The sequence below is a fragment of the Falco punctatus genome (assembly GCF_963210335.1).
Source record: "Falco punctatus genome assembly, chromosome: 18".
Classification (NCBI taxonomy): Eukaryota; Metazoa; Chordata; class Aves; order Falconiformes; family Falconidae; genus Falco; species Falco punctatus.
Window position 1 is genome coordinate 3733679 of NC_137598.1, and position 15071 is coordinate 3748749.

The 15071-nt window shown below is 70.1% G+C and overlaps 3 protein-coding genes across 4 annotated transcripts in view; 2 read left to right on the forward strand and 1 right to left on the reverse strand.

Moving 5' to 3' along the window:
* The first annotated feature begins 348 nt into the window (after positions 1–348).
* On the forward strand, positions 349–6042 carry CS (citrate synthase). Its single transcript, XM_080368516.1, has 11 exons — positions 349–548; positions 2873–2920; positions 3023–3130; positions 3217–3282; positions 3366–3497; positions 3590–3778; positions 3945–4144; positions 4399–4528; positions 4618–4719; positions 4823–5032; positions 5147–6042. The coding sequence occupies exons 1-11, from the start codon at positions 495–497 to the stop codon at positions 5315–5317; spliced, it is 1410 nt and encodes a 469-aa protein (XP_080224642.1). The 5' UTR covers positions 349–494; the 3' UTR covers positions 5318–6042.
* A 1085-nt stretch (positions 6043–7127) lies between these two features.
* Positions 7128–10516, reverse strand: COQ10A (coenzyme Q10A). Its single transcript, XM_080368531.1, has 5 exons — positions 10308–10516; positions 8131–8274; positions 7859–8051; positions 7678–7779; positions 7128–7562 (listed from the first exon to the last, which is right to left on the reverse strand). Exons 1-5 carry the CDS (start codon positions 10385–10387, stop codon positions 7395–7397), a joined length of 687 nt encoding a protein of 228 aa, XP_080224657.1. The 5' UTR covers positions 10388–10516; the 3' UTR covers positions 7128–7394.
* A 617-nt stretch (positions 10517–11133) lies between these two features.
* ANKRD52 (ankyrin repeat domain 52) overlaps positions 11134–15071 on the forward strand; it is a 31000-nt gene continuing 27062 nt past the window's right edge. For both annotated transcript variants that reach the window (XR_013924324.1, XM_080368499.1), the window contains exon 1: positions 11134–12140. Coding sequence is in view for 1 of the 2 variants with exons in the window: in XM_080368499.1 (XP_080224625.1) it covers positions 11589–12140 (552 nt within the window). In the remaining variant the exon portion in view is untranslated. The remainder of the gene's footprint in view (positions 12141–15071) is intronic.

Below are 15071 nucleotides of genomic sequence, written 5' to 3' on the forward strand. Positions count from 1 at the left end.
CGTCATGGGGCCCCGGTGACCTCATAGCACATGGCCAAGTGCCGGTGATGTCACAGGGCTGGGCTGGCATCACAGCCGAGCGACACCAAAGCACCGACGCCGCTCGGGTGGGTGACGCGGCGGCATGACGTCACGCACTGCGACCGGTGACGTCACGTCAGGGGGCGTGGCCCCGCCTCACCCCACCCCACCCCACGATCAGGCGAACGCGGCGGCCACCTATAGCCTGGCCCCCTCTGCCCCGCTGCCTCATTTGCGTAGGGCCGCCCCGAGTCGCACGGCGCAGCCAATCGGAAGCGAGTCGGCCCCGAGGGGGCGGGCAGGGGCGGGGCTATGCTAATAACCAGCTCGGCGCCGCGCCCCGCCCCGCCCGCTGCGCTGAGGACCCCCGGCCGCCGTCGCCGCCGCCGCTCGCTCCGGCCCCGCTCCCGCCCGGCCCGGCCCCGCGCCCGCTCCCGCTCCCAGCCCCGCTCCGTCCCGGCCCCGGTGCCGCCATGACGCTCCTCGCCGCCGGCAGCCGAGCGGCCGCGCGCCTCCGCGGGCCCAAGGTGAGGGCGCCCGCCCCGGCCCCGCCGCGCCTTAAAGGGGCGACGCGTCGGGGGGGGGGGAGGGGGGAGGGGAGGGGGGGGCGGCTCTTAAAGTGGCGACGCGGCGGGGCGCTGCCTTAAAGGGGCCGCACGGCTGGGGAGGCCTGGGGGGCGCGGGGCCGCGCGCTCGCAGCGGCAGCACGTGGTGGGCACCGGCACCGGCGTCGCCTCCGCCGGCAGCAACCGGAACGGGCGGCGGGTCGAGGGGCGGCCCCGCCGCTGCCGTGTCCGACCCTGGGGGGCGGCCCGGCTGGGCCCCTGGCCCTTTTGGCAGACTGGGGCAGGGGGCCTCTGCTCTGGCTGCAGCCGCCATCCGGGGGTCGCACCCCCACCGCAGCCCCTCGCTGGGGGCTCCCGGCCCCCGCCGCCCATTGTGGGGCAGTGCTGCAGCGCCGGGCCCGGGGGGGGCCACGCCAGCCCCGGGGGCTCCCACCTGGCAGTACCGGCAAGGAGGGGGCGAGGGTCCCCCGCCACCCCCACCCCACATCCCCCCCGACCATCCCCAGCCAGCCGGTGCCGTAGAGGGCAAAGGGTCACAGCGAGGGGACCCCCATCCAGCCCTGGGGCTGGGGGAGTGGGGATACCGGGGGGCGGGGGCCAAGCACCGGTGCAGGGCTGGGGTGGCCCCGGTCCCGTCCCCCCCCGTTTGCCTTGGCCGCGACCCCGGCGTTTCGTAACAGCCGCTGCAGCATCTCTATCGACCGGGCGTTATTTTGGGCGTCGGGGCCTGGCCGGGCGTGTTGTGCTGCCCCACTTGGCCCTGCTCGCCCGGGGGGGCCACGTCCCCCCCAGCCGGGGCTACCCCCGACCCTGCCCAGCTGCCACCTTCCTCTTCCTCCCCACGGCCTCAGCTGCGGTGGCTGCTCCTCCGCCGAGCCACGGCCGGTGCTGCCGGTGAGCCCCTGCACCCCCAGACCCGGGGCGGGGGGCGGAGGGGCGGCCCGCAGCGGCTGGAGCAGCCCCGGCAGCCGGCGCCCGGTGTCACCGCCAATACGTGTGACCTTGAGCCAGCGGCGCCTCCGTGACAGCCCGGCCCAGCCGGGACGAGCAGTGCGGGTGACACTGGGGGTGGCGGGGACCCCCCCGCCGACGGTGGCAGCCGCCACCTTGACCTTGGTCTTCCCGCTGCCGCCTCCATTGTTCTTGCCGGCATTTTCCTTCCCCCCCCGCTGCCGCCTGTTGCGGGGGGACGTGGCACAGTTGTCCGGAGCGGGCAGTGGGCTCCAGCCACACTCGGGGTCTCAGGATCCCCTTGGCTGGGCTGGGGGCTCTCGGGGTGCTGGGCTGGCCGGGCTCGGGGCTCGCTGTGGTGCTGCCCCCCCCTCCCCACCCCACCCCCCCCGCGTCCCTTCTGGCAGCCAGTGGAAAAAGCGAGTCATGTTCTGCAGGCGCTGCCGCAGCTCCGCACCGGGGGGTGGCCACGGGGCTGGTGTGGATACAGCCCCCCCCGGGCACCGCAGTGGCCCCGGCACTGGGCAGGTGTCGCAGTGACCCTGGCACCAGGAGGTGTCGCAGTGACCTCGGCACTGGGTAGGGGTCCCATGGTCACCTTTGCCCACCCGTGGTGCCCCTTCGGGTGCTTTGAGTGGGTTTGGGTGCAGGCGAGCCCCGTGTCCCCAGGGTGCTGCCAGGGCCAGTGGGCAGGGACGGAGGATGCTGCCAGCCTCGGGCTTCCCGGCCACACCAGGGTGTTCCCACCGGCCGGAGTCCCCGTGGGCTGCCACACGTGGGCAAGGAACAAAGATCGGCTTCCCCAGGGCAGGAAAACCGCAGCGGTGCCGGCCTGGCAGGGCGCTGCTGGCAGCACCGCTCGCTCGTGTGGCCGCTTCCGCGCTCTGCGGAGCAGGAAGCAAAACGCAGCCGCCTTGGTCACCGCTGGCTCCATGCGGCGCGGCCGTTGGCTCTGCGGTGGGGCCGTGGCCGGTGTTGGGCGTGATGTGAATGAGCGTGATGCAGCACGGCGGCCCCGTGCTGCCCAGCCCGGCTGAACCTGCCTGGCGCTGATCTCTGGCACGCGTGGGCGAGGGAAGCCGCCGCAGCTGCCGAGCGCAGCGTCCGTGTGAGACGGGATCTTCCTGGAGTCACGAGGCAGCTCCAGCTGCAAGAGCTGTGCCACGCTTTGGGGGAGCTGGGGGTGCTCCAGGGCTGGGGGTGCTCCAGGGCTGGGGGTGCTCCAGGGCTGGGGGCTGCTTCTATGGGTACCCCTCCCCAAAGATGGGGCCGCTGGGGCGCACGGTGGGGCTCTCCCCAGGTAACACCGAGTCTGTGTGTCTGCTCTTCCACAGAATGCACTGTGTGTCCTCTTTGCCGCCCGCCACGCCAGCGCCGCCACGGTAAGAGGACCCCCCGCTGCCGTTACCCCTCTCCGGTGGTGGGGGCACGTGCTTGGCCCTGCCGCAGGTGCCAGGGCTCACCGCCCCCTCCCCTCTTCCCAGAACCTGAAAGATGTCCTTGCCAGCATGATCCCCAAGGAGCAGGCGAAAATCAAGAGCTTCAGGCAGCAGCATGGCAGCACGGCCATCGGGCAGATCACGGTGGACATGGTGAGCGGGGTGACGCTGTGGTCAGGCCACGCCGGGGCTGCCGGCAGTGCCACAGCCGGTAACCGCCTCCCTCCGCCCTTCTGCAGGTGTACGGCGGGATGAGGGGCATGAAGGGGCTCATATACGAGACCTCGGTTCTGGATCCCGATGAGGTAGGGCCTGATCCTGCCCTGCTCAGGCACCTGCCCGGCGTGGGTGATGCCACGGCAGCTGATGCTTGTGCCGGGCTCTTTAGGGCATCCGCTTCCGCGGGTACAGCATCCCCGAGTGCCAGAAGCTGCTGCCCAAAGCTGCGGGGGGAGAGGAACCGCTGCCCGAGGGGCTCTTCTGGCTGCTGGTGACGGGAGACGTGCCCACCCAGGAGCAGGTAACACGCGGGGGCTTTGGTGGAGGTGGGGGGAGGGGTGTGCTGCCGGTCCCCTGCCCCGTGGCTCAGCCCCCATGCCCCCCCCCCCGCAGGTGAGCTGGCTGTCCCGCGAGTGGGCCCGGCGTGCAGCGCTGCCCTCCCACGTGGTGACCATGCTGGACAACTTCCCCACCAACCTGCACCCCATGTCCCAGCTGAGCGCCGCCATCACTGCGCTCAACAGCGAGAGCAAGTTCGCGCACGCCTACGCTGAGGGCATCCACCGTGTCAAATACTGGGAGGTACTGGGGGGGAAGGGAAGGGGCGCGGTGCCGAGGGGGTGCTCAGCCATCCCAACTCGGAGCGTGAGCCTGGGTGTGGGTGCAGGTTTGGGTCTGGGGGGGGGGGGTCAAAGGCTCGTGGCCCCCCGGGGAGAGCAGCCGCCCTGTCTTACCCAGTCTGTCCCAGTTTGTCTACGAGGACGCCATGGACCTGATCGCCAAGCTGCCTTGCGTTGCCGCAAAGATCTACCGCAACTTGTACCGCGAGGGCAGCAGCATCGGGGCCATCGACCCCAACCTCGACTGGTCCCACAACTTTACCAACATGCTGGGCTACACCGACCCCCAGTTCATTGAGCTGATGCGGCTCTACCTCACCATCCACAGGTACGGGGCCGGGAGGAGCAGCTGGAGCAGGTGGGAGCTCAGCACCACTCCCAGCCCCGCGGCCAAGGATGGGACCGGGTCCCGGGACATGCCCGGGCTGCTCCGGGGGCGTCACCGGGAACGCGGCGTGGGGCCACGGGCGGCCCTGGGGTAGGGCTGGGAACATCGTGGCCCTCCGTGGGGTGTCCCCCGTGGCTGTGGGGGCCCTCGGCGGGGGTGGGGGAGGCCTGATGCCCTGCTCCTTGCCCCTGCAGTGACCACGAGGGGGGAAACGTGAGCGCGCACACCAGCCACCTGGTCGGCAGTGCCCTCTCCGACCCGTACCTCGCCTTCGCCGCCGCCATGAACGGGCTGGCTGGGCCCCTGCACGGCCTCGCCAACCAGGTGGGCACCTTGGCGCGGCCGTTTGTCTGTCTGTCTGTCTGTCCGCGTGCCACTGCCCTCACCCCCTGCTCGGCTTGCCGTGCCCGCAGGAGGTGCTGCTCTGGCTGACCAACCTGCAGAAGGAGCTGGGCCAGGAGGTGTCGGATGAGAAGCTGCGGGAATTCATCTGGAACACGCTCAACTCCGGCAGGGTGAGTCTGGCCCTGCCTGGGGGGGGGGACACTGCGGCGGGGGGGGGTGGGGTGGGGGGGCCATGCCGGCAGCAGGCTCTGACCCCCTCCCTGATTCTCGCAGGTGGTGCCGGGGTATGGGCACGCGGTGCTGCGGAAGACGGACCCCCGCTACACCTGCCAGCGGGAGTTCGCCCTCAAGCACCTGCCCAAGGACCCCATGTTCAAGCTGGTGGCTCAGCTCTACAAGATCGTCCCCAACGTGCTGCTGGAGCAGGGCAAGGCCAAGAACCCCTGGCCCAACGTGGACGCCCACAGCGGGGTGCTGCTGCAGGTGAGCCCGGGGGTCCCCGTCCCGGCCCCGCTCCCCAGGGGGGGTGCAGAGGGCTCTGGGGTGCCCCCTCCTGCCAGGCTGCCCTGCCCTAAACCCCCCCCCCCCTCCCTGCAGTACTATGGGATGAAGGAGATGAACTACTACACGGTGCTCTTCGGGGTCTCGCGGGCCCTGGGCGTCCTCTCGCAGCTGATCTGGAGCCGGGCGCTGGGCTTCCCCCTGGAGAGACCCAAGTCCATGAGCACAAAGGGCCTCATGCAGCTCGTGGGCTACAAATCTGGGTAAAGAAGGGACGGGGAGGGAGCCATGGCTGGCTGCTCCCCAGGGAACGCTGCGCTGCTGCGCCGGGCCCCGGACGGACTCGGCACTGAACCCCCCTCGGGCACCGGCCGTGGGTCTCCTGTGGTGCGAGCGGAGCCCCCCCCCCCACCGCTCCTCTCCCTCCCTGCTGCCCTGGGAGAGGGCAGAGGCAGCCCCGGGGGGGGCGTCCTGCCCCGCGCCCCTGCTCCCTGCCCGCTGTCCCCTCCCCGGAGCTCCCCCCGCTCCCAGCAAAATGGGGAGGGGGGGTGGGGTGGTCCTGCGCCCCCACCCCGTGCCAGCAGCACCACGCACACTGGGAGCCCCCTGGCTCCCCCGCTGCTGGGCTTGGGGGGGGGTGGTGGTGGTGCCACCAGTGAGGCTGTGGGGGCACAAATCCCCCCGCCCTCCACCACAGCCCCCCACTCCGAGAGGGGTTCAGTCCAGACTCGTGTCCAGGCTCCCCCCCCCCCCCACGGGGCAGCAGGTGAAGAATGAATGTCTCAGCCCCCCCCTGCCCTGCCCCGAGCAGGGAATTGATACACTCCTCCCCAGCCCGCACCCCCGTGTTTGTGTGAACCCCCCCGTGTCTGATGCCCCCGGCAGCTGGAGCTGGGCCCCCCCCCCCAGTGCCCAGCCCCGGCCCCTCGCAGGCATCGGGCACTTCTGTACAAACAACGACAAAATGCAAAATAAATGTTTTTATTAACAAACCAGAGCCTCCCTCCCAGCAGGCACAGGACTTTCACCCCTGGGCTCAGCTTTGCTCCGGTAGGATTTAGGGTGGGGGGCAGGCGACTGTGCCCACCACCCCACCTGGGGGGCTGCCCTGAGGCCCCCGGTCCTGCTCTTGTCTCTGCCGGGGCTGACACGGTGGTGCTTGGCCCCTCGGGACCCCGGCCGCACCAGGCTCAGTGGCTTCTACAGGAACCAGCCTGGTTTGGGGTCTGGGGGGGTCTCGGTGTGCAGCCCCACCCCGGCTCCCCTCTCCCGTGGGTGCTGAATGAGGACCAGGAGGCGGCTCACCCTTGGAAAATGCTTTTTATTGGCCCGTAAAAGCCCTTTCCTGGGGCAGCAAGGCCAGGGTGCCCTTGGCGATGGTGATGGAACGGTGCAGGGGGACTCTGGGGTGCGGGACTGGCAGCCCAGGGAGCCCCTGCCCCCCCCCCACGGGCGGCTTTTTGGGCTGGGGGAGCCAGAGGCCTCTACGTCCCCCCACCAAAGGTAGGGAAAGGCAAGCTGGAACCAGAACGCTGGGGGTGGCAGGGGGGCTGTGGGCCGGGGCCGTCCTGGTCCCTGTGGCGCCGGCGCCTTGGCCTGCAGTGGGTCTGCAAGGGGCTGGGGGTGGCGGGGAGGGGGGGGCAGCACAAGCTGCCCCATCCCCACCCTGTGCGTGTGACTTGTGCAAACTGCGCGACGTCGGGTCTGGCGGTAGAGCGGGCGCTGCCGGGGGTCCCTCAGCTCCAGTGTCTGGGCAAGGGGTCAGCGGCTGCCGCCCCTACGCCCTTCTCCTTCCCTTTTGTTCCTGGAAGAGCTGGGGGAGCAGGGGGCACTGGCAGCTGCCCCCCCGCCCCTGCCCTGGCCGCTCACTGCCTGCCCCTCTTGCATTCCCAGGCAGGATCAGGCCAGGGTCCCCCCCCCAGCAAACACCCACCTTCCTCGGCGGGGCCAGGCACGGCCGGCCCAGGAGCTGCCCCGCCACCGGGACCCTCTGGCCTTGCCGAGGAATTAAAAGGAACAGAATGGGGGAGAGGAAAAAAAAAAACCAAACCAAAAAAAAAAAAAAAAAAAAAAGAGCTCCCAAGAACTAAAATGAAACTTAAAACCAGTATCAGCTACAAAACCAGGGAGTCCAGCGCTGGGACGCAGCTCCCGCAGCGTCGTGGTGGGGCTGGGGGCTCACGGCAGCCCCCGTGCTCAACAGGAGCGTTGCTTCTCGCCCCTAGGGCTGGGAGGGAAGTTGAGGCAACGGCAGCAGAGATGCACTCAAATAAATACTCAGGAGGGTGGGCGCAGGGTGGGAAGCCCCGTGGCCCTGGCACAGTCTGCGGTGGCCGGGCCGCCCTCACGTCTGGTGAACCTCGTGGAACATGAGCTCCCGGGGGATGCGGGTCTCGGGACCGAAGTTCTTGGCTGCCCGGCGCTCGAAGGCTGCCACCATCTGCTTGACCACCTCGTCGAAGAAGACGGTGGCCAGCTGGGAGTGCAGCAGGGAGCGAAACTCAAAGGAGATCTGGGGAGGAGAGCGGCTGGTGTGAGGATGGCAGCGCGTGGGCAGGTCTCCGCAGCAGGGGCCGTCTCCCCCATCCTCCCCAGGCGCTTCGCACCCGCCCGGAGCTGGGTCTTACCGAGAAATCCACGGTGCTGGTGCGGGGATAGCCGGGGATGCCGGGGCTGAAGCGCCAGTTCGTCTCCAGGTGGTTGAAGAGGCGCCCGTCCGTGCAGACAGCCTGGGGAGGGGGAGCAGCCGGTCAGGGGTCCTGAGGAGCCGGCCAGGATGGTTTCCCACCGCGCCGGAGCCACACTCACCTTGACGAGGTGGGGGCGGACAAGGGTGACGATAGAGGTGTAGCGCTCCACCACGGGCGGGAAGCCCACCTCCAGCTGCGCCTTGACATGACCCGTGCGCTTGGAGACCACCACCGACTTCTTGCACCAAGGCACGAAGTTCTTGTAGTCCTCCACGTTGGCGACCACGTCGTACATCTCCTGCATGGAGTACCTGGGGGCAGAGCGGACGCTGCAGCCGGGGCCGCGGGGGCCCTCGCCGCCCGGCTGGACGGGGAAGCCGCCACACCTACCCGATGATGCGCCGCTCCGAGTATTCCTTCCGCTTGTTGGTGAGGTTGAGGAAGGACCGGCTGGGTTGGGCCCGGGGCCCCCACTCGGTGCTGCTCGCTGGCCGGCCAAGTCGGCTGAGCCGGAGGCCGCACAGGGCCATGTGCCTGCGCAGGAGATGGGCGTTAGCGGAGGAACCGGGACCGTGCCAGGCAGCGGAGCTGCCAGCGAGCCTCTGGGCCAAGTGGGGCAACCCCCCTGCCCAGGACGGCCACGATGTTGGGCCCCTTCCAGACCTGCCCACGTGCCTCCCGGGATGGGACTCGGCCCCGGGGGGCGCGAGGGGGGATCAGGGCTGAAGCAGGCGCCCACCGCCAGTCCCAGCCCTCCTGCCTGGGCCGGTGGGAAGAGGCCGGGGAAGTCCGAGTGCTTGTCCCAGGGCTGCTGCCAAGGCTGTTGTTGCGCAAGAGGAGGAAGGCCGGGGAAACCTGACCTCAGGGACACCTAATCCAGACCAGCAGTGCGGGGACAACTGCCCGTTACCCCCCGCTGCCGCTCCCCAGCCCCGCACTGGGCTCCGGTGGCAGCACAGAGCCCTGCTCAGCCCAGGGACCTTCTCCCTCCTCCGTGTCCTGCCCCAGCCCCGTCTCATTCCTCAGGTGTGGTGCAGACGGTGCCCTTGCTGCCGGTGGGAAGGGACAATGGTGGCCACCTCCTCGAGGAGAAGCCAAGCCCCAAAGGCACAGTAGGGTCCTGGGTGGCGTGTCACCCAGCCCTGGAGCTGCGGCGATGGCAGCGGGGTCCTGCCATGCCGTGGCCATCAGCTCCTCAATTATTATCAGCTCCCTCATAATGGCTTAATTGCACCAGGCCAAGCCCCGGCAGCCAGTCCTCACCAAGAAGCGGGAAGATAACGATGGTGGCTGTAGCCCTGACCACACCAGGGCCAGTGGGGCTCTGGGCTAGGGCTGGCCCCACCGGGATCCCTCCGGTGACAGCCATCACTGGCAGCACTTGGTGCCCACAGGACAGCGCGGGTATTTTTAGATGCGCCTGCACGCAGGTCACAGCAGCTCTCCTCCAGGGCGGGTGGCCGAGGGAGAAAGGTCCCGCTGCTTCTCCCAGGAGAAGGGGACGTTCCCGTGCCAAGACTAGTCACCTGGGGCGCTTGGCAGCCCCCAAGCTCCCAGAATAGCCAGGCAGCGCAGCAAGCTGGTGGGTACGTTTGAGTGGCGCCAGCCCAGGTCACAGCCCTTGGCTGCACCGAGCCAGGGGTCCCCCAGCGCACCGGGACCCCACTGACAGCCCCCCCGAGGCCATCGGCCCCCTCCTCGCTCGCACTGCAGCTTGGTGCCGTACGCGTGCCGCAGCGGGTCTCAGTGGAGCTGGCTCCTCAACCAGCGCCACGGCACGATGCTGCAGCTGCTTCCACACCGCGGGCCTGTCCGGCGCTGTGGCTGGTGGCCCGAGGCTCACGAGAGCCGCCCTGTCCCCAGGCGGCCGGTGCCAGCCCCGAGCTGGCAGAGCCCCAGCGGCACTGGCAGCGTGGCCGGGCGCGGAGGTCAGCGCGGTGGGGACACGGCGGGGTGGCCTCAGGTCTCCTGGGCTGGCCAAAGCCTGACACTGACGTCGCTCCTGACCCACGAGGGAAGCGCTGGCACCTGCCCGGCCCTCGCGGCCCGGGGGGTGGCCCTGGCCCCCATGCGGGGTTGCCCCAAGGTCAGGCCGCAGCCCCGGGGCTCCTCGGGGCTGTGTGTCCCCCAGCTCCAGCCCGGGGCCGGTGGCCACCGGGCCAGCAGTGCCGCCGGGGCCACAACCCACCGTGGTCACGGGCCCCCCTGTCCTGGGTCCCCCCCGTCCCCCCACGACCCCCTGCCCCGGGCAGCCCCTTGGAGGGCACAAGGCCGGGCCCACGGGCCGCTCGCCCCGCGGGGACCGCCCCCAAGCCTCGCCCGGGTCCCCCCGGCCCCGATCGCCCCCCGGGGCCCGCCCTGCGCCGGCGACCCTGTCCCGGGCCCCTGCCGGAGCCCCCGGGCCTTGTATGACGCCCAGCCCAGCCCCGCGCCGTGCTCCGGGCACGGGCTCCGGCCCCGCTACCCACTGCGGGCCCCCCGCCCCGCTGCCGCCGCCCGGGCCCCGCGGCCCTGCCCGGTACCGGTGCCGGCGCCCGGTGCCGCCCCGTGAGGGCGCCGGCGCTCACCTGCCGGGCGGGGCCGCCGCGGCCCGCAGCCGCTGCCGCGCTCCGAGCTGGAGGGCGCCGCGGAGCCGCCGGGCCGCCATGACCGGGGCCGGGACGCGGCTCCGCTGCCCTCACACCGGCGCCGCCGCCGCCACCGTGACCTCTCACCCCCCCCCCGCGACGTCACCGCGTCGCCATGGCGCCCGCCCGCGTCACGGCCCGGGGGCGGGGCGAGGCGCCTCCCGCGCGGGGCACGACGGGAGCTGTAGTCCGCGCCGCGCGGGGCACGACGGGAAGTGTAGTCCCATTCCGCGGCGCTGCGGCCTCCCCGGGCCCCAGCGGCCTCCCCGGGCCGCTGCCCAACCGAGCCCCCCGCGGCCCTCAGCGCCGGCTCGGAGTCCCCCGCTGGGCTGGGGGGGCTGGATTCGGGCGTGGGACCCGGCTGTGTGCCGGCAGCCCGACCGGCCGGCCCTGCTGGTTACCGGCCTGTCCAAGCAGCACCCAGTGCCTCAGGTCCCTTCTCCCAGGCAGAAATGTCAGCAGCTGCTCGCGGGCTCCCTCATGTCACCTTGGGTTCCCAGTTAGGTAACAGTCGGCTAACGACAGGTCTAAACACATGATAAAAATAGCCCCGGCAGCACCATCCCCAGCGCCTCCTGCTCGGAACGTGGCTCGGCTGGGCCAGGGTGGTGCTGCCATGCCTGCCCACATGGTCCCCGGTCAGTATTTTGAGGGATGGGGACCCTGGGTGCTGTGCCCCATCACCCACCCCTCTCTGGGCAGAGGGAGGAGGTGATAAACCAGGAGCTCCCATCTCCGCAGGGCCCTGCAGCCCAGCATGGCAGGAGGCACCACAGGTTCCTTGATTTAACGCTATTTCCAAGCCAGGGATGGATGCGGGGCAGCTGGGCAATGCTCCGTGCCTGCCTGGTGGTGGCAGGGGGCTGTGAAGGACCATGGGGCCATAAGCAAGTGGGGAACAGCTCAGGTGACAGCCCACTCCTCTAAACCGCCCAGCCTGGTGAGCGGGAAGTGTTTTACTGCATCCCGGGCGCTTGTGAGGGCAGGTGTGGATGGGGCAGCAAGGACGCAGGCAGTGCTGCTGGCTGAGCGGGCAGGGGGGCTGCAGGTGGGCAGAGATGCCCCCCACCCCAGCACAGCCCGGTGGAGCTCCTGCTGCGGCACCGAGCCACCCTGCCAGCCCACAGCGACCGGTGTGGCGGAGGGAAGGGGTGACAGGGTGATGCCAGCACACGTCGGTGCAATCGATGCCCTGGTACCAGCTGTAGCCCCCCAAAGGGGATGGCTCCAGCCAGCCAGACCCCCACACCAGGGCAGAGGGGTGGGCATGACCCCTGCCAAGCCCCCCTCGGCGGTGGCTTGCCCCCAAGTCACATTGCGGTCATAGGGGGCTTGCCCACTGCCCCAGCCTCCCTCCTGCCTGGTGTGGAGGCCACAGTCGGGTGTTGGCCCGGGGAAGCAGCCGTGGCCACGGGGAAGATGCTGCTCGCGGGGTCCCGGCCCAGCAGGGGGGACACCCGTGTGTCCCCCGGGCCGGGGCGGGGGGGTCTCGCGGGGCCCCAACTGCCCTCCCTGAGAACGAGGGGCCCGGGGCCGCCCTCTCGCAGAGGGTCTCGGCGGCCCGACCCCCCCGCGGCTCCGCGGGCCCCGGCGATGGCGGCCGGCGGCGGCGCTGCGGCCCGGCGGTGGCGGCCGCTCCCCGGGCGGTGGGCGGGCCCAGTCGCTCCCCGCCCCGCCAGCCGCCCGAGCGGAGCCGCCGCGGCCGGAGCCCGATGCCGGGAGCTGGGCGCTGAGGGCGGCCCCGAGATGGGGATTCTCAGCATCACGGACCAGGTACCGCCGCCGCGCCCGCCCGCCGCCCCCGCGCCGCGCCCGGCCGCAGCGCCACGCCAGCCCGGGGATGCGCGGCCTAGTGCGCGCCGCCGCCGGGCCCGGCTCTGGCCCCGGCCCCGGCCCGGCCGCCGCCCCAGGCCGCGGCCCCCGGCCCGCCGCGGTGCGGGGCCGCCCTGCCCGCTCCCACCTGCCGCTCGGCCCCGCCGGGCCCCCGCGCCGCCCCACCGCAGCCCCGGCCCGGAGCGGGGCTCGCCGCCCGCCGCGCTCCGCTCCGCCCGCGCCGCCGGGACCCGGGCTGGGCAGCCGGCCCAGCGGGGGCGGGACCCCCGCGCCGGTGAGGGGGCACCCGGGGACGGGGGACACGGTTCGAGGCCCCCGGGCGGGTAAGGGCAGGACCCCGGGGTCGGGCCCCCCCGGCCGGTGAAGGGAGGACCCCCTGTTTGGGACCCCCGGGCCGGTAAGGGCAGGACCCCCTGTTTGGGACCCCCGGGCCGGTAAGGACGGGACCCCCAGACTGGTAAAGGGAGGACCCCAAAGGGCAGGACCCCGGTGTCGGGACCCCTGGGCCAAGGAGGGGAAGACCCCCAGCCCCAGGGAGTGCAGACTCCTGAGAGGGAATCCCGGCCCCAGGACCCCCTGCCCTGGCAGGGGTGGGACCCCCAGGACAGGACCCCAGCCCTCCCTGCGGTCGCTGCATCTCCTGCTGCTGCCCCCGTGGTGTCCCACGGGGCTTTGGGGACCCCTGCGGGGTTTTGGGGACCCTCCCAGGGCACAGGGTGCACCCACGGGGCTTTGGGGACCCCCACGGGGTGCAGGGTGACCCCCCGGGGCACAAGGTGCACCCACGGGGCTTTGGGGACCCCGATGGGGTGCAGGGTGCCCCCACACGGCTTTGGGGACCCCCCCTGGGGTGCAGGGTGTCCCCTCAGGGCTTTGGGGACACCCATGGGGCTTTGGGGACCCCCCGAGGTGCAGGGTATCCCCATGGGGCTTTGGGGACCCTTCTAGGGCACAGGATGTCCCCTCAGGGCTTTGGGGACACCCATGGTGAGCAGGGACCCCTCCTGGGGCGCAGGGTTACCCCCACGGGGCTTTGGGGACCCTCCTGGGGTGCAGGGTGTCCCCTCAGGGCTTTGGGGACCCTCCCATGGCACAGGGTGCCCCCACGGGGCTTTGGGGACCCTCCTGGGGTGCAGGGTGTCCCCTCAGGGCTTTGGGGACACCCCCAAAGTGCAGGGTGTCTCCCACACCACCAGGTTTCAAGGCAGCTCCCACCACCCCGGTGCCACCAGCCTGTGGCCCTCGCCCAGCTCCCAGCCCACCCATTTGGGGGGGTGGGGTGGGGTAGGGGGTGGGGGTGTCTCGCTGGGGACCCCAATCCCTGAGCATCCCTGTCGCCCTCCCCCAGCCGGGAGCTGCTCCCACAGCCCAGCCGCCGCCTGTGGCCCGGCTTGCTCGGGCTCCATGTCCGTACCCCAGCGCTGGGGCAGCGACCCCCGGCATCGCCTTGGCTGAGGGGTCCGCTCTGCCCTGCGCCTTTTCCATAAACCCCCTCGATCCCCCTGGATTTCCGAGATCGGGGCTGCCGGCCCCTCGGAACCAAGTATTTATGCCGGCTCCTGCGGTATCGTTAATAGAGCAAGTGTTTGAAGGCTGGCAGGGTGGATGAAGGAGGGGAGGGGTGAGGATGAGGGATTGATCTGTGATTTAAATAGAACTTTTTTTTTTTTTTTTTTTTTTGGAACCAAAACATTTAGCTTTCCCTGTGAATGGTGGGTGGGTGTGTCAGACCCAGCACTGCTGCAAACCGCGCGCCACCGAAGACAGCTCAGGGCATAATTACTGTCTGTGATTCTTTTCCCCCCTTTTTTTTTTTTTTAAAAAAAAAAAAAAACACAACCTTTTTTTTTTTTTTTTTTTTTTTTTTAATGTCTAACGAGTGATGCTGAGTCTGCTGCATTCCAGGGGAATGACTCACGCGTTCCCTTTGACCTGGGATGTGTTCCCCGCGTTTAACTGCTCTTACTTTGATGGTAGGGTGAGCAGATGAGCGTGAGCGTGGCTGGGCAGCAGGGACGAGGAGGGATTGCCTTGTAAACGAAGCTCCGTTGCTCTTCTGAGAGGTCAAGATAAGTGGGGCTCGCTGCTTTTTGACCGTTAGATCTACTCTTCGGCGTGTGGGCAGAGCTTGAGGGGTTGTGCTGGGGCTGCCGCGGCTCGCTTGGGGTCGCAGCACCCTGGACTTGCCATGTGAAAAGCAGCGGAGGCTCGAGCAGCCGGAGCAGAGAATTCGGCAGCGATTGTGGGGTGCCAAGAGCGGAGCAGACCTAGAGCACCGCAGCCTCTGCCCCAAAGGACCTGCTGCACAAAAATGATGGGTTTAGGCCTATGGAACAAGGAGCGGGGTGCGGGGTTCTTGGGTGGAGGTCGGGCAGCATCTCACCCACCAACCGGTTCTGCTGTGCGCCTCCGCATGGGGACCTGCGTGCTGCCCCTGCCCCACGGGAGGCTCTGGTGGTTCCACAGCCCACGGTGCCGGCTGGCTCCGTGAGCTGGGCTGGGGCTCCTGGAGCGTGCCGAGGTCTGCTAGGTGACTTCTCTGAGATGTGGGCAGCAGGCAGGAGGAGCTGTGGGCTGGGCTTTGCCCGGCGGGGCTTCGCCTGGCATTGGAGCCAGCGTAGCATCGTAGGTGTTTCTCAGAAGACAGGAGAGAGCAGCAGTAGGGACACAGCCTTCTGCAGGAGAGCATGAGGCGTTGCTTAGTTGTGCCTTGGGAAACCTGATTCACTGCAAAGACCTGTCTCAGACCAGGAGACGTTAGCCAGCTCGGAGGGAGGATTTCCTGGCTGTGGATAAAGCTTTGGATAGCAGGAGCCGGACCTGGCTTCCCGTGCTGGGGTGCTGCACGTGGGGAGCTGAGCTGTGCCATGG